The sequence below is a fragment of the Mustela nivalis genome (genome assembly GCF_964662115.1).
Source record: "Mustela nivalis genome assembly, chromosome: X".
In the NCBI taxonomy this organism is placed as follows: Eukaryota; Metazoa; Chordata; class Mammalia; order Carnivora; family Mustelidae; genus Mustela; species Mustela nivalis.
Window position 1 is genome coordinate 44,749,323 of NC_139040.1, and position 17,658 is coordinate 44,766,980.

At 44.6% G+C, this 17,658-nt stretch overlaps 1 protein-coding gene across 1 annotated transcript; it reads right to left on the reverse strand.

Moving 5' to 3' along the window:
- Positions 1-3,161: 3,161 nt before the first annotated feature.
- LOC309856159 (nuclear RNA export factor 2-like) lies at positions 3,162-14,532 on the reverse strand. The gene is made up of 21 exons (XM_082716968.1): positions 14,413-14,532; positions 13,000-13,183; positions 12,612-12,765; positions 12,246-12,329; positions 12,026-12,130; positions 11,829-11,909; positions 11,639-11,708; positions 11,404-11,492; positions 11,176-11,283; positions 10,888-10,997; positions 9,451-9,487; positions 8,985-9,053; positions 8,843-8,898; positions 8,596-8,703; positions 8,419-8,477; positions 8,193-8,308; positions 8,058-8,100; positions 7,424-7,496; positions 6,687-6,869; positions 3,558-3,618; positions 3,162-3,419 (listed from the first exon to the last, which is right to left on the reverse strand). Exons 1-21 carry the CDS (start codon positions 14,423-14,425, stop codon positions 3,375-3,377), a joined length of 1,848 nt encoding a protein of 615 aa, XP_082573094.1. The 5' UTR covers positions 14,426-14,532; the 3' UTR covers positions 3,162-3,374.
- Positions 14,533-17,658: the final 3,126 nt, after the last annotated feature.

Here is a 17,658-nt window from a genome sequence, read left to right on the forward strand (position 1 = left end):
TCTGCTTGAGATCCTCTCTCACTCCCTCTCCCTCTTCCCCTCCCCACCGCGCATGTTATAAATAAATAAGTAAGTAAGTAAGTAAGTAAGTAAATAAATAAATAAATAAATAAAATCTTTTTAAAAAGGATTTATTAAAATGAGAAGAAAGAGTAAATACATAACAGAAATATCTTATTGTTTTGGATATATTTGGTTAAATAAAATGTATTATTAAAGTGAATTTCACCTAAAAAAAGGTAATGCTGAAACATGTATTTCTGAAGATTAAATGTATTAAATATACTACAAAATAAGAAAGTTATACACAGGGGCACCTGGGTGGTACAGATGGCTAAGTGTCCAACTCTTGGTTTCAGTTCAGGATCTAAGGGTCATGGGATAGAGTCCCCGCGTTAGGTAGCAGAATCTGCTTGAGACTCTCTCTCTCCACTCCCTCCGCCCTCTCCCCATGCCCCTCTCCACGCTCTCTCTCAAATAAATAAATCTTTTTTTTTAATTTACACACAGCTATATATTTATAATCACACACATACATGCATTCCTTTGTTTGAAAGAAGGGCCAAAATAAACATCCTGTCACAGGAGCCACATGGGCTCTGCATCACCGCTTAATACTTCCTGTGCCATATAAACTCCAGAAAGTTTTCTCCAGAGGGCTTTGGAAGGCCTTTTTTCCTCTCTACCTCCTTCTCAGCCTTCTTGCTTGAGACCAAACTGCAATTCTGGATTTGGTCACCAGGTGGCACGAGCCTCCAATTAAATTCTTTTTTTCAAAGGGAAAAATATTCATTTAGCAAGATGAACAAATTCTACTTTGAATGAAGGTTATAAAACAGCATGCAAAATAAAATCATGATTAATTCCTTAATTCAGCAATAAACACTTTTAAAAACACTCCTTTAAAACTTTGATAATGAATTGACAATGTCAAATGAGCTCATCATAAAAGTCAATGAGATTTAAAGATTAAAAGATGTATGAAAAATTAGAGGGAACTTATTCACATTTACTACAACACAAACTTTGTATACCAGGAACTTTCTTGAATCAGGAAAGACATAAATAAATGAAAACAAAAAATCTAATAGAAAACTATAGGAATGCAAAGAAACCTATGAAAAGATAGCCAACAGCAATAAAATGACAAATATAAAAGTCCTGATAATTTTATCTTCAGCTAAAAAAAGATACATTGCATGATAAGGTTTGCTGCCACCCCATTCTTTTTTTTTTTTTCAGGAAGAGAGTTTATTAATTAGTAATGCATTCAATAATCCATGAGAAAAACTGAAGGTGACCCCAACCACAGTTCACTTATACATATATTATTTTTACATACCACTAAATGGAAAATTAAATACATCACTACAATGGCTTAGATATTAAATCTTTACTATCAAGAAATTAGATTCATGTTAGATAACAAAACCAGTGAATTTATCCAAGATCCAATGTACTCTCTTAATGACTGTTAAATGCCGAGCTGCCAGGTGTTGAGGTGATCAATTTATTTTTTTATTTTTTATTTTATTTTTTAGAATTAAAAGGCTACATTTTTAATTAATTAACTAATTAATTAATTTTAAATTAATTTATTTTCAACATAACAATATACATTATTTTTTCACCACACCCAGTGCTCCATGAATCCGTGCCCTCTATAATACCCACCACCTAGTAACCCAACCTCCCACCCACCCGCCACTTCAAACCCCTCAGATTGTTTTTCAGAGTCCATAGTCTCTCATGATTCACCTCCCCTTCCAATTTCCCCCAACTCTCTTCTCCTAACTCCCCATGTCCTCCATGCTATTTGTTATGCTCTACAAATAAGTGAAACCATATGATAATTGACTCTCTCTGCCTGACTGATTTCACTCAGCATAATCTCTTCCAGTCCCATCCATGTTGCTACAAAAGTTGGGTATTCATCATTCCTGATGGAGGCATAATACTCCATAGTGTATATAAACCACATTTTCCTTATCCATTCGTCCGTTGAAGGGCATCTTGGTTGTTTCCATAGTTTGGCGACCAGCTGCCACCCCATTCTTACAAAAAAGTGTGTATATCTGCTCACACATATTGTGCATCTGCACATATTTTACACATATACATTTGAGAAAAGCATCTGCAGAATGCGCTCCAGACCATTAACAAAGGATGGCTCAGCAGGATGAAAGAAGGTAGATACAAGATCATTTTATTTTCCACATATACATACCTACATTGTTTGATTCCTTTCAATTACAAACATACATTGGGTTATTTATTTTAATTAAAGTTAGTAAACATGTCATATAGCACTTGTTTCTGGAGTAGAATTTAGTGATTCATCACTTGCATATAACACCCAGTGCTCCTCCCAACAGGTGCCTTCTGTGTTACTGAGCAGTCACTATTCCTGTTGCCCACCACACCCTTCCAGCAATCTTATTTTTTAACTACCTATAGAGTCTCTTATGGTGTGCCTCACTCTAAGATTTTATTTTATTTTATTTTTCATTCTATAGTATTGTTGTTTGCCTGGAAGTGAAACTAAATATCTGATCCCCCTCAAGCACACGGACACGGAGCACCCTTGTCACCGCTCTAAAAAATGCACTGGGCAAGCAGGTTGACTCTCCCTCACTCTCAGGAGCTAAAGTGAGACCCCTCCCACAGTGCACCTTCAGAGAGGGGAAGGGGGCAGTACAGTGGATAGATGAGAAGACAAATGCAAGCGTGGTGAGAGGTGTGAAAAGGCCCATTTCCTATTCACCTGTGTGCAAGTTATAAAGTTATTGATGGTATGCCTTTGAATGCATCCAAGTGATTAGGAATAAGAAGTAAATACATGTGAGTCCTCATCTTCCTTCCTTCCACTGAACTCACTAGCTGGTAGGCAGCCCTTGCAAAGCCCCTATTGTTCCAGGCCACATGCCTGCTTCTGCAGGCCTCCAGGTAGAGCATCTGAGTCACACTGTTTCCAAAGGCCAATCCCTGGAATTAGTGTGTGTACCTTCTCACCAGAATTTACCGACATATTACCTGTGGAGTCAAGCCTGTGTACCTGCTGTGCCAGGGTGAACAATGTCGGGAAGAGGGGAGGGCCTTTCAGTCCTGGACTCGCTGGTTCACGGTTGGGGCAGGAGAAGAGCGATCCAGGACACACAGCATACAACGTGCAACATAACTCTTTATTATGAAAATAAACAGCGATCTTGAGTGGGGAAAGTACGTGGAAGAACTGATCCTTCAGGTGCTTATGTTACCTGGCCTGCAAGGTAATTTTGATTTCGTGGTCAGCCAGGCCTCCATCCCCAGTCATGGGTATAGCCTTAGGCTGGAGAAAAGAGAAACAGTGATGACGTGGACATCTAAGGCTTCTTTTAGGTGGTTTGCTTGAAAGCCTCCTCTGGGATCTTGCCCTCATTCTGGAGGGAAAGAGTTGGGACATCAGAAGAGCCAGATCCGGAGTTTCATTCCCAGACCACCCAGCCTCCATTTTCTTGGCCTCCCTGAAGGCCCCAAAATGCCCATTGGTAGCCCGCTTAATGATTCCCAGACCTCACCTTGAGCATAGTGAAGACCTGACCAGCTCTGGTATAGTTCCACTCATTGTCCTGAAGGCACCTGGAGAGGAAGAACAGGTGATCTCCATTAGTACCACAATACAGACAGGCTGACCGTGGTATGCTAAATCAGTGCCAGTTCTTTGCTGGGATGCATGTACCGGAATGATCACTATGTGCAATGATGAGGAAAGACCTAGTGAAAATGTCTATCACTGGTATTCATGCCCATTAGAATTCAAAACAGAAAAATAGACCTTTCCGAAAGAAAAAGGGAACTTATTATATATTGATAAAAAAAAAAAAAAAAAAAGATGTTCAATACCCAACTTTTGTAGCAACATGGACGGGACTGGAAGAGATTATGCTGAGTGAAATAAGTCAAGCAGAGAGAGTCAATTATCATATGGTTTCACTTATTTGTGGAGCATAAAAAAAAGCATGGAGGACATGGGGAGTTAGAGAGAAGGGGGTTGGGGTAAATTGGAAGGGGAGGTGAATCATGAGAGACTATGGACTCTGAAAAACAATCTGAGGGGTTTGAAGTGGCGGGGGTGGGTGGGAGGTCGGGGTACCAGGTGGTGGGTATTATAGAGGGCACGGATTGCATGGAGCACTGGGTGTGGTGAAAAAATAATGATACTGTTATGCTGAAAATAAATAAATGAAAAAAAAAAGATGTTCAAGAAAATAAATGGGAAATTTAAAAGTTCAAGTTTCCATTCATTTTTATTGAGATAGTGTGCATACCATTTTATTATTTTTGCATGCACATACCATTTTAAAGCGTACAATTCAGTGTTTCCTTAGTATAGCCACAAGACTGCACAACCATCACCATGATCTAATTCCCAAATAGTTCTATCGCCTAAAACAAACAAACAAACAAACAACAAAAAACCTCCTCCTTAAACATTAGAGATGACTATTCCTCCCCTTTCCCCAGACCATGGAAACCACTAATCTGCTTTTGGTCCCTGGGGATTTGCCTGTGCTGGCCCCTTCATATAAATGGAATCATGTGATATGTGACCTTTTGAGGTTGGCTTCTTTCACTTAGCATGTTTCCAAGGTTCATCCATGGCAGGGCATATAACAGAACTGTATTCTTTTTTATGACTGAATAATATTCTACCATGTGAACATACCAGATTTGTTTATCCATTCATCAGCTAAAGGACATTTGGGTTATTTCCACTTTTTTTGGCTATTATGAATAATGCTGCTATGAACCTTCCTGTACAAGTTTTAGAGTGAACAGATGTTTTCATTAGATACGTGGGCATGGAATTACTGGTTCATAGGGTAACTCCATATTTAACATTTTTGGGAACTGCCAAAATGTTTTTCCCAACCACTGCTCCATTTTATATCCTCATCAATAATACATAAGAACTCCAATTGCTCCACATCTGCACCAGCACTTGTTGTCATTCATTTTATTGATTAAAAGCCATCCCAGTGGGTGTGAAGTAGTGATTCACTGTGGTTTTAATCTGCACTTCCTTAATGACTAATGGTGCTGAGAAGTTTTTCATGTGCTCGTTGGCCTGTCGTATATCTTCTTTGGAGAACTATCTATTCAGACCCCTTTCCCACTTTTTAAAATTGGGTTTTTTATCCTTTTGCTGTTGAGCTGCAAGGGTTTTTCACATATTCTTGTCAGATATGTGATTTGCAAATATTTTCTCCCACTCCTTTGGCAGGATTTTTACTCTTTTGATAGTGTCCATTGGTGCACAACAGCTTTTAATTTTGGTAAAGCCCAATTTATCTGTTTTGATTTTTGTTTTTTGTTTTTTTGTTTTTGTTTTTGTTTTTTTTGGTTGCTTTTGCTCTTGGTGTCATATATAAGAAACACTTGCCGGGCGCCTGGGTGGCTCAGTGGGTTAAGCCGCTGCCTTCTGCTCGGGTCATGATCTCAGGGTCCTGGGATCGAGGCCCACATCGGGCTCTCTGCTCAGCAGGGAGCCTGCTTCCTCCTCTCTCTCTGCCTGCCTGCCTCTCTGCCTGCTTGTGATCTCTCTCTCTGTCAAATAAATAAATAAATAATCTTTAAAAAAAAAAAAGAAAAGAAACACTTGCCTAATTAACGAAGACTGACACCTATGTTTTCTTCTTAGATTTTTAATAGTTTTAGCTCTTAAACTTTAGATCTTCGACCCATTTATAGTCTACATGTGTACATGATGTGAATCTGGGGTCAAAATTCATTGTCTGGCATGTGGATATCCAGTTGCCCCAGCAGCATTTGCTGAAAAGACTATTTTTTTTTTACAACAGATTTTTTTCAGCACTCTCACCGACTATCAGTTGACTGTAAACGTGAGGGTTTATTTGTGGACTCTCAATTCTACTCCTTTATTCATGCACTGTCCATATGCCAGCACCACATAGTCCTGATTACTGTACCTTTTTAGCAAGTTTTGAAATTAGGAAGTGTGGGTCCTCTAACTTTGTTCTTTTCTCTCAAGATGCACTTATGTATGAAGTTTAGGATAACCCTGTCAATCTTTGCAGAGAAGGATTTTGACAGGGATTGCATTGAATCTGTAGATTGCTCTAGGTATTACTGCCATCTTAACAATATTAAGCCATTTAGCAATATTCCAACCCATGGAAATGGGGTGTCTTTCTATTTATTTAATTTTTTTCAACAACATTTTATGGATTTCAGAGTATAAGATTTGTGCTTCTTTTGTTACATTTGTTTCCAAATATTTTACTACTTTGATGCTATTGTAAATGGACTTGTTTTCTTAACTTCATTTTTGGACTGCTCATTGCAAGCACATAGAAATGCAAATGAGTTTTGTATAGTGGCCTTTTATCCCTAACCTCGCTGAGTTTATTAGCTCTATTGGCTTTTTGGTGGACTCTTTCAGATTTTCTATATATAAGACAATGTCATTGAGCATTATACTATTTTTTAAATCCTTCACATATATAATAGTATGATACCTTCTCCATGGGCCTACTTTCTTTCTTCTTTCTTTCTTTTTCTTTTTTGGAAGCAAACTATTCCAAAATGTTACTTTTCCAAATTTCCTGCAGTGTCTTTGATTCACGCTCCCCCACCCAAGTCACTGCCCCAACTCATCCTTCTTCCCATGCACACCCACCACTCACTTCTGAGACCACTCGAGTTTCATCCCAGACTGAGTGGAGAAAGCATACACCATTTCCTGCTGCTCCTGGGAGAGGGTGGGCATGGAGCTGGAGGTCAGTGTAGGCTCTTGGTTGGAGAACGCATTCTGAGTCTCACTGGGGGTGGCATCTCTCACAAACAGCTCATCATTCACGATGCACAGACTGAAGGGAAAATGGGCCCTCAGACAAGTGGACGAATGTACAACTCCACATCCCCAACAATGATCCTGCTCCCACTGCCCCTCACCAACCAGATTCCTTCCATACCCCTTCTGTGCCTTCCCCCCACCCCAGAGTCCTTGGCTAGTGCTTCCACCCCTCCACAGAGCCCACCTTTGCAGGGACTATCTACCAAACTCACTAGATGTGTACTTAACCTGCAACCCAGGGTTGATTTTATACCCACATTTATCCCTTACAATAGCCCAAGGGAATGGGCAGTCTAATCCCCATTTTCCAAGGAAGACAATGCATCACAGAGAGGTCACGTGACTTAACCAAGATCTCACACACACCCAGTGAGTGCTCAGGTCAAGAAGAGAACCCAGTGCTCTAACTCCAGAGCCCATACTCTTAACCACCAGATCAGACGGCTCCTTGTATCTACCTGTTGGCTTTCCACAATACTGAGAAAGCTAAGATGTCTTCACCACCACGCTCCCACACCCCTGAGCCCAGGCTGGGATGAACATTCCCACCTACAATGTAGCACTCACCTGGAATTGCCAGCAGGGATGGCGATGAAAGTCCGGGTGAAAGCGCGAACAGAACCCTGAGACTTTCCCTCCACTTCAACAACAAACAACAATACCCTCTTAGAGTCACACATACGTCACATGCCCACACGGTGTTCCTCAGTCAGGGTCTGCTTTGGTACTCATGCTGAAGGGGACAATTGTTCACTGGGAGTCAGGGTGTCTGGCATGGGGATGGCAACAGTAGGGACAGTCTACTCCCAGTGACAGGGCCTCTACCAGGTGGCAGGTGCTGTGACAACCACTCCACAAGTTCATTTGATTTATCTGAGAGGTGGTTATTGTTAGCCCCATTTTGCAAACGAGGAAACTTAGAGGTTAGGTAGCCACCCCAAGTAGCTCTCAGAATAAGGATCTGGAATGACAGCCATGAAACTCCACAGACTGTGTTCCTAATGCTCAAGCTGTGTGGGGCAGACCGGCATAGAGCCAGTTCGGACCAGGATGGTTTGGGGACAGAGTGGAGGCAGGAGAACACAGCAGGAGTAGGAAGAGAAGGAAAGGGATCAGGGAAGCTGGGACAGTTCTGAGAGGGAGCCCAGCCAGCGGGGAGGGAGCAGTGGGGCATTTGGGGAGGGGCTCTGTGCACACTCACCCTCCTTGAACACCCCGTTAACAGAGAAGCAGAGCATCTTCTCCTGAAAGGGAAGAGCCCAGGTGCTAAGTCACCTATACTTCCTACCCACCCATGGCTTTCTGGGGCTGCCCTTGGGAGGACGAAGGTGCTCACCGTCTGGAACCACATGTCCACCAAGAAGGAGCTGAGATCGTGCTGTGTTTTGGGCAGCACACAGAGGGAGCCCACGATGTCACATTTTGTATGTTTCAGTGGCTGAACACACAGGGCTAAGTGGGGGAGGAGAAGTAAGCAAAGATTGGGGGTCGCCACACCCTGGGACCTATAATTACCCTGCACATCCCCTTTCCATGCCCAGTCTTCCCCATCACACACGCACAGGGGTCCTTGGGCTTCTTCATATTCCTGCTTTCCTTGAAGTACTCGCACAAGCTGGCTCTAGCAGAGAAAGAAGAACAGAAGGTGGTGGTCTGGCCAGTGTGGCTGATTCCAGGAGCTGCCCTGTGTCTGCTGGGGAGCCACAGGGCCCAGGAACAGTCTGAGCTTTGCTACTCACGGGGCTGAGTCCTCAGGGCTGAAGGGAATGGCCAGGGAGAAGCAGGCCTCATCATGGTAGGCATGGAGAAGACCCTGACGGTCTCCAGAATCGTAGATGAAATAGTACCTGTGGGAGAGTAATGAGGACAGTCTATTTCTGTGGTCTGGACCCCAAATGAGATTTCCAGACCCAGTCAGCAGTTCTGAGCTTGGGTGGCCTCACCCGTCCTAGCCATCTCCTTCTCCAGATTCCCAGGAGTACTTACTGCTGCAGGAACTGCAGGACTAGACTCTTCAGGGCATCAGATCCTTTGTAGCTTTCCTGGAATCAAAATACATTTGAGACTATGTGGCTGATAAAACCTCCCTTGTAATAGCCCAAATGTTGTTTGATCAATTTTCCCTCACCTTGCAGGGCTTTAACAAGCAGGGTGTGTCAGTATCAGTGATAACTGGTGGTGATAACTCCTGGCCATCCTGGAGAAGGGAAGAAGAAGTCAGCAGGGGAGACCAGGGAGGTGCCCTGGATGATCAGGGGAAAAGGTGAGCCCAAGAGAGGGTGAGGGTCAGAGGTTAGGTATGAAAGCGCACTGGAAATTACATGGACAAGATTAGAGTGTGTGTCTTCAACATGACGTCTGGAAAGTATTTACTATTATATGCAACTATTTTTCTGGGGGGGGGGGGTGTGCGCGCGCGCGCACGCACACATTTTTCCAGAGAGCATATTCATGTCATTTTCAGGAGTCCTGGTACCCTATAATAGAAAAGGGTCTGACACAAACATGTAATCTAGAGAAGACCCAAAGAGCTTGAGAGCAGGTGTGGTGGCGATCAATGTTAGTAAGAGACAATGATGAGTGTAGTCACTTACCAGGCGTAACAACTTAGGAAAACAGTCCTTGATGGCACTGTCCAAAATCCAAAATAGGAAGAAGTGACTGATAGGTCAGGGCTGCCAAGCCTCCCTCCTACCCTTTCCCTCCCTTCCCCCACCCCTCCTTTCCACTGGGTAGCTTCCACCTAGACTGCCCTGACTCCCTTCTTCAGTGCCACAAGAAGCAACATGTGGAGCCCAGGCTCCAGGGCTGCCTTCCCCTCCCTGCTTCCCTTTCTTCCTCCAAATCCCCACTGAAGACTCTAGAGAGAAGAGGGAATGGAGTGGGAGCCCAGCGCCCTGCTGTATCACGAGGGGTGCAGCATTCTGCAGGACCATGATACCCTCCCACCCCAGGGATGGCCCAGAATGTTGGGGCAGGGAGGTTGAGTGAGGCAAGGCCCAGGAGGCAGGGAGGGAGAAGGAGGGGGATGAAGACAGAAGAGGGAGTAAAGGTAGAAAGGGAGAGGTGGGAGAGACATAGGGGAACCAGAGACAAAGGAGGAAGAGAATGCAAAACAAAGGGAAGGGAAAGAGGCCCTACCACAGTGGTGGGGATCAGGAGGAAGAGAGAAGAAGGGCGCAATGGCTCCCTGGCTGCAGTCCTTTCCTGCATCTGCCTTGGCTGGCCCTGGCACCCAAGGTAGGAATGGAAAACCTGCAGGTATTGGTTGGGCTGGGGGCCCATTGCATGCTGGCTGAAACTTTGTCACCTGTGTGAGCTTAGCCTGAGCCAGGCATGGGAAATGAGGCAGCCACGGGGGCAGGAGACCTTTCCTGGAGGGAGTAGAGGGTCAAGCCCCAGATCAGCATGGAGCTGGGGGTCTGTGGCCCCCTCTTTTGATCACCGCCTTCCCTCCTGATGGCCCCTGTGCACCGGTGCCTGTCACTTTTGGTTCCTGGCCTGAGGAAATGTACCTATGCTGGGCTACCCAGGGCTTTTCTAAAGGACCAATTGTGATGATGTGATGTGTGGAGGGAAGGGAAGAGGAAAGTGCTTCTGAGAGCAGGTCCCCTCTCAGAACAAGGGAGGGAAGTTTCATCTTAGCAGGGAGTAGGAAAGCCTGTCTCAGCATGAGGCCCCAGGACAGAGGACCCTTCTCAGTCCAGGGCACCAGCATCTGGCTCAAGGCTGGTCACTCCTGGTCCTGGGGAAGAGGAGGGGCCCTGCTTCCTGGAGCACACTCTTGGAGGGCATGCTAAAGAACACTGAATGCAGAGAGGTGGAAAGAGACCCCAGACCAGGAGAACAGGTGAACAGGTCAGAGGAAGGAAACTCCTTACAGATGAGGGACAGGGAGAGAGGAGAAGGTGGGGCCTACAGTCATTCCCGAGGACCAGGGCTGCAGCTTCCTGCATACCTGCATTCTCAGGGACAGTTCAGGTTTCCAGGCCCAAAGGTCCCCAGGAAGGGTGACAGGGATTCACACTGACCTTATGTAGGTGGGCTGGTCTGGAAAAGTGTCACACAGGGGGTTCCCTTCTAGCCAAAGCTCTTCAAGCTCTAGCCCTTTCATCTTGTTTAACTCCCACACCACGTTCAGCTGAGAAGGACGGGGAAGAAACAGGAAAGGAGTCCCAGGGAAAGGGACACACACAGGCCCCGGCACCCCCAGCCCCCACCTTTCCACAGAGGTACCTTCTCCTGCCTCCTGCCACCACTCTGATGAGCACTACCCACCCACTGTCAACCCCAAATTTGATCAGGCTCCCTCTTCTCACTTCATTTTTGGAGAGGTTCAGGATCTTGACTGTGGGGACCATCTCTATGATGTCAGACAGGCCATCCAGCCCATACAGTTTGTTGTTGCTCAAGTTCAAGGACAACAGCTGTTGGTGAAGAAGAGTTAGAGTGACAGTTACTATCTAGGGCCTCAGAGACAACTCTGTCCTCCACCCCATGTGTTCCACCCCCTACCATTAATAACAGCACTGGGCCTAAGCTCTCACCTCGGGGTAATTTTCTTCTATGATCTGCAGGGTGGCAGTCATGCAGTTTCTTCGGTTCAGGATTATATCTATATCATGGCCCACCAAGTCTTCAGGAAGCCGAGAGGAGGCAATCAGAAGGCTGAGAGCAGTCCAGGACCAGCCCAAACCCTCCCCACATCGCCATCCCTCAGTCTCCCTCCCAGATAGATCCCTGTGCCCTCACCTACCCAAGAATTACTGCTGTCAAGTGTACCTGGGTCAAAGCGGAGACTCTGGAGGTCAAGAGCTTGCTGGGAGATGTCATAGCGTTTGTTCATGGTCAGCTGCAGAGAGAGACGCAGAGAGCCACTGGGAGGCTCTGGTGGGGATAAGGAAATCAGGGGCTCGAGGAAGAAGGGGTGGGTCTGGGTGTGGGCACGCAATGGGCCTTGAGTCTGCATTACCTTTAGCTGCTCCATTTCTTCTGGCTCCAACTTATACCTCACAGAGTAGGGTACAGAGGAGGGATTGACAAAGATAGTTATCTGCAGGAAGGAGAGGTGGGGTAAACACCAAGAACTTTCATTCCAGAGAAGATAACCAGCCCCTGCCCTGTCTTCCTGCCCCAGGACTAGGGAGAGGTAGTGCCCTCAACACATACCTTTCGGTTCTCCTCATCATAAATCTTGTAGCTGACACCCTTCAGTGCAGAGGCAGTGCCAACACCCTGGACAAAGAACCGAGCCTGGTTTTTCACGTAGTGAAACTGCAGGAGGTGGGGGGCAACAATAATTTTGGAGGATAGAGTCTTCTGGCTCAGTTGGCTTCCCCCACCCACACTTCCCTGTGCCCACTCATCTGGCTTCACCATCCTCTCTTACATCCACTGGAGTGAAGGGGACACTGCAATGGCTCTGGATTGAATTCATTAGCCATGTCTTGTCATACTTTCTCCCATAGGGAATCTAAAGGTGAGAAGAAGGGATGGGAGTGAGGAGAGACAACATAGAATTAACAGACCCAACAGCATTCTTATCTGACCTTCTATATTGAGCTGCATAGGACTTTGAAAGAAGGGACCACTGGCATTCTTTCTTATTTTCGTGCCAAATATGGATCTCCTAGACCCTCCAATGGAGAAGAGAAATCTCCTCCAAATAATTGACGTAAGGTTGTTTAATGTGCTCTTCCTTTTTTATAAGGTTCCAGGATAGTCTACCTAATGCAGACCTTGCCAAGACACTCACGGTGATCTTGAACCAGCTCCCTGGGTTTCCGTCTTGTGTGTTCTCCCCCATTCCTCTCCTTGGAGTTTTTCTATCTCTCCACATAGTAATATGGATATGGCCTTCATTTTGCCATTTCACTCTCCTCTTGTCACGCCGGGTGCTATAGGGAGTGCTGTGGAAGGGAAGAGGAAAGACAGAGGTAGGGCCATAAATGCTAAGAAAGTCTTCTTCTATACACCCTCACCTCTCTGTCACCAGGACTACAATTAGGATCTCTTAACCATTATTCCACTTCTGGCCTTCTTTCAGTCTTCCAGTGAAAGAAGAAAAAGAAGACCAGGGAGAGTGAAAGAGTCGCATAGTCCCAGGGGCTGTTACATGCAAGCCAGTCTGCCCCGTCACTTACTGTCTTATTTGGGGGTCCTCCCGGGCATCTCTCATCAGCACACTTCCATCATCCTCCTGGAGGTGTGAAGGCTGAGGCTCATATCCACCACGTTCATAACGAGGGTTCCTCCTGCCAAAATTACCTCGGAGAGAACTCCAAACGTTCTTTCTTCCTTGAGGTGAGCTATCACCATCATCGTATTCTCAAAAGGGGAACAAAAATACAAGTTTGAAGACACATCAGTGGTCCACTTACCATGTACCCATCTTAGGCTAACACCATGGTAGGGCAAGCAAAGTGTTAACCTGCCCTAAGGGTCCAATCCCCCAAACCACAGAAAGGAAACTCCTCTGCTTGTCCAGATAGGAGAGCTTTATTTGACAGATGGCACCATCAGGGAGGATCTTGGGGGAGGAAGAGGAGGAGGAGGAAACTTTATTGAACCTTTTAAAGAATAAAGCAGGATTTATTTAAAAAACAAAAACAAAAACAAAACAAACAAACAAACAAACAAAAAACAGAGATCTGTGCATCCATGGGTTAAACTGGAAACCAGCCATACACTAGGAAGACATCTGAATTGTACCTTCTCTCAGGCCTGTCTAAAAGCCACACCAATACGAGGGTGGCAATCTCTCTCATGCTTCCCAAATTCAATCAGCCACCAAACTGATCCCACTAACAATCAGCAAGCTGTACTTCCTATGCTGGTGTACTTCAACTTTTAATGTCAGGTGGGACTGATGTAACAGCCTCCTAAGCTGTCCCCCTCCCTCCAGCCTTGTTGTCAACAATATTCAGTTTGAAATATCCAGAGTGAGTTTTCTTTTTGCCCACCCTGAAATGCCTTTCAGCTGAGGGGACAACTCTTCCTAACCTCAACTCCTCTATAACAAGGATCTGAATGACAAACTGGGATAATACGTCAACTACCATTTCCAAGTGTGTAGGGATTCTTCCTTTCTCATTCTATTATTGATTTCTAACATGGGTCCATCATGGTCAGAGAATGTGCTCTGTGTGATTTCAATTCTTTTAAAATTTGTTGAAGTTTGTTTGATGATCTAGCTTGATGAATATTAAAGGAAAAACTCATACATTGAAAGGAGGAAATAACGGCTCGTGGTCAGCATATGGCATATGGGGGTGTCAGAGTCATCTTTGAGAACTGACATTACTTCAGAAATAACGTTGTCAAGGGGAAAGTGTTAAAAGTGAGCCAACGAACAGCTACAGCAGTCCTCAGACTGACCAGCTAAGTTGGGTGCCTAAACAAGCCAGGCCAGAGGCCTCCCTCATCAAGGTGAATCAGACAGGAGCAATCTCAAGCATAGCCTTGTTTTGGGAACCTCACGGGAGAGTGGGCATGTGATTAAAAAGCCAGAGAGACCACGCACACACACACGTGTGTGCGCATGCATGTCCACTTACTGAAGGGTTGCATCTCAGCACGGTCCCCGTCTCACCGTCGTTCTGACAAAATCAAAGCCAGGAGCATCGGAAATCAGCTGGTGCCTCTTCCCCAGGCTGCCTGGGATCCCCCTCCGTCTCTACCACAGTATTAACTGATCCTCCCGTGAAGAAACGGTTGTGAGTATCCTTTATGACATCATGTGTGTTCACATGGTACTTACTTCCTGTGTCGGTTTGGAATTCTGCCTACATCATTGCTATGCCATTGAGTACATGGAAGTGGCATCCCTGCTATGGTAGGGAAAGAACAGGGTGAGAAGTAAACCAACACTTGCCCAGCAGCAACCAGCATTTGCTCAGTGTTGGGCAGACTCACTAGAGTTTTTTGACCTCCTCACAGAAGTCCAAAAATGATTGTGTCCACAGTCCCTTTTCAGATCATGACTATTAGGCTCACAGGGTTTAGGTACATTTCCCAGGATTCCTCAGCTAAGACAGTGGTGGAACAGAAATTGTGTCCTCACCTTTTGGTCTGCCTCCACATCCTAAGTGTTCCTCCAGCTAGTGTGCTGGTTCTCCTTTAATGGTGGACTTTCAGATCTCAAGGACAGATTTCTGTGAGCAGACAAGGGATGACATTTTGTGAGCAGGTGTTAGTCACTCTTGTTTGGGTGGGTCCAGGTACCTTGGACCAAGTGGAGATATCGGTCTTGAACTAGATGAAGAAATCTGTTTGGATCACAGCATTTGCCGATTAGGAGTCACTTTGAGGTGGCAGTGTCTGGCATATACTGGGGCCTAATTAGTATTCATTAACTGAATGTTGTAGATTTGGGATCAACAAAGCCACTTTTGAGAATCCATACATCTCAACCATTTCTACCCACATCTATTTATTCCGGGGGGTGGGGGTGGGGGCTGCAGAACCGTTTCATAAACTGCTTGTAAAACTACCATGTGTTGAATTTTGTCCTTTGCAAAAATAGTATTTTTCACTAGTGTACAGTTAGAAATAGAGTGAGTTACCCCCTCCTGATTAATGCTAAAACTACTGCTTTTCTGACCAGAGGAAGAGAGGCTTTTGCAAACGGGTCACAGAAGTAAGGAGAGGCTTTCCTTAAATCTAGCAGATATAGCTTCCTGGGTGCCTGGTATGTGTAAGAAGAATGTTCTGGGCCTACACACATGTCTGTGGGTGCTCAGCTTTGTGACAGCCAGTATCGTACTTGTCTCAGAGCAAAGCAAGAGTGTGTGCATGAGCATGTGTGTGTGTGTCTGTGTGTGTGCATGCGCGCGTGCGTGCGCAGGAGCATGTGCTAATAGTTTATGTTTTACATTTGCACAATTAGACTACAGATACATGTATTTCAAATCATGCTGGAAGGTGCATTGCCACACAAAACTGGACACAAATGTACATTTTCTTTTCATGTAACATATACCATATATACCCAATGTTTGCTTCTTGTTTTTAATACACCCTTTATTTTATTTTATTTTATTTTATTTTATTTTATTTTACATCTTAGCCTTTTAATATTTGGATTGATTTTCAAATTTAAAGTATTAGAATTCTCCACACAAGGTATTGCTAATGGTGGAGGCCAAATTACCCAGTGGAGCATGGCTTGGGATTTAGGGCAGTTCCAAGATTTGTGTCTGTGCTCTGTAGCTTCCCAGAAGAAGCACATAAATATTTTAAATTATAAGAGACAATTTCCTAAGCATATTTACACCAATATACTTCTCCACTAACAGTGTAGGAGAGTCTAATTTCCTAGAGTATGTTTAACCATTCAGAAGTCATGCTTACGCTTTGACCCAGACATTTCACTTTTAAAATTTATCATACAAAATATTTTCTGCCGAAATATATACCTATAATTATATGGCTGTGGATTACAGGCTCTTTTCCCCCCCTTTTAACCCCATCTTTGTTGAGGTATAATTGACATCTCCCACTGTGTATGTTTAAGGACCACAGCATAATGATCCTACTTACATAAATAATTACCACAATTACTTAACATCCATCATCTCATACAGATAAAAAAGTAAAGTAAATGGGGGCACCCAGGAGGCTCAGTCATTAAGCTCCTGCCTTCGCTCGGCTCAGGTCATGATCCCAGGATCCTGGGATCGAGCCCCACATCGGTCTCCCTGCTCCGCAGGAAGCCTGCTTCTCCCTCTCCCACTCCCCTTGCTTGTGTTCCTTCTCTTGCTGTTTCTCTCTGTCTCTCTCTCTCTCTCTCGTCAAATAAATAAATAAATAAACAGATAAAATCTTTCCCAAAAAAAGTGACGCAAGTGAAAAAGACGTAAAAGATTTTTTCCTTGTGATGTGAACCCTTAGGATTTACTCTCTTAACACCTTTCAAATACACCATGACGCAGTATTAACTATGCTCATCATGTTGTACATCACACCCCTAATACTTATTTCTCTTAGGACTGGAAGTTTGTGCTTTTCTGAATGTTTTAGTTTTAATTCCAGTATAGTTAACATACAGTGTTATATTAGTTTCAGGTGTACAATATGGTAATTCCACAGTTCCATACATCACCCTGTGTTCATCACAGCAAGTGCACTCCTTAATCCCCATCACCTAATTCACCCATCCCCCACCTCCCCACCTCCCCTCTGGTAACCACCAGGTTTTTCCCTATAGTTAAGGCTCTGTTTCTCTCTCTCTCCTTTCTCTCCTTTCACTCTCTCTGTGCCTCTTCCTCTCATTTTTTTAACCTTTCCTTATTTCTTTTGTTTTCTAAATTCCACGTATAAGTGAAATCATATGGTATTAGTCTTCTCTGACTGACTTACTTTGCTTAGCTTATACTCTCTAGCTCCATCCAAGTCGTTGTAAATGGCATGATTTCATTCTTCTTTACAGGCTCTTTGACACAGAAAGACAATGGGATCTGGGAGTGGCTGATATTGACAGAAGAGGGGTAGAAATGGTTGTCCCTCAAATCAAGGATGGGAAAGAAGGGGGCATAGGTATGTGACATACGGAGTAAAAAGGCCAAGGGATGGACGTCTGGGCCAGAAAGGTGAGGGTGATCATTGGGAAGAGAATGCAACACAAGTAGAAAAAGCCTCTGAGGAACTGGATGCATCCTGGTGATACACACCCCACTGGAAACCTTCCTTTCTTTCCACACATATCTTGTCTGTCTCTGTTACTTTGTCTTCATGTTGAGCGCCAGGGAAACAGTTCCCACACAGTCTGAGAAAGGAGAGATGGCACAGGGCAACAGTGTGCA

Coding starts and splice junctions, on each gene's coding strand:
- LOC309856159 (XM_082716968.1), bottom strand. Junction 8,899..8,984: donor GCTTGTTAAAGCCCTGCAAG/GTGAGGGAAAAT, acceptor TTTTGATTCCAG/GAAAGCTACAAAGGATCTGA. Junction 7,497..8,057: donor TAACGGGGTGTTCAAGGAGG/GTGAGTGTGCAC, acceptor TTGTTGTTGAAG/TGGAGGGAAAGTCTCAGGGT.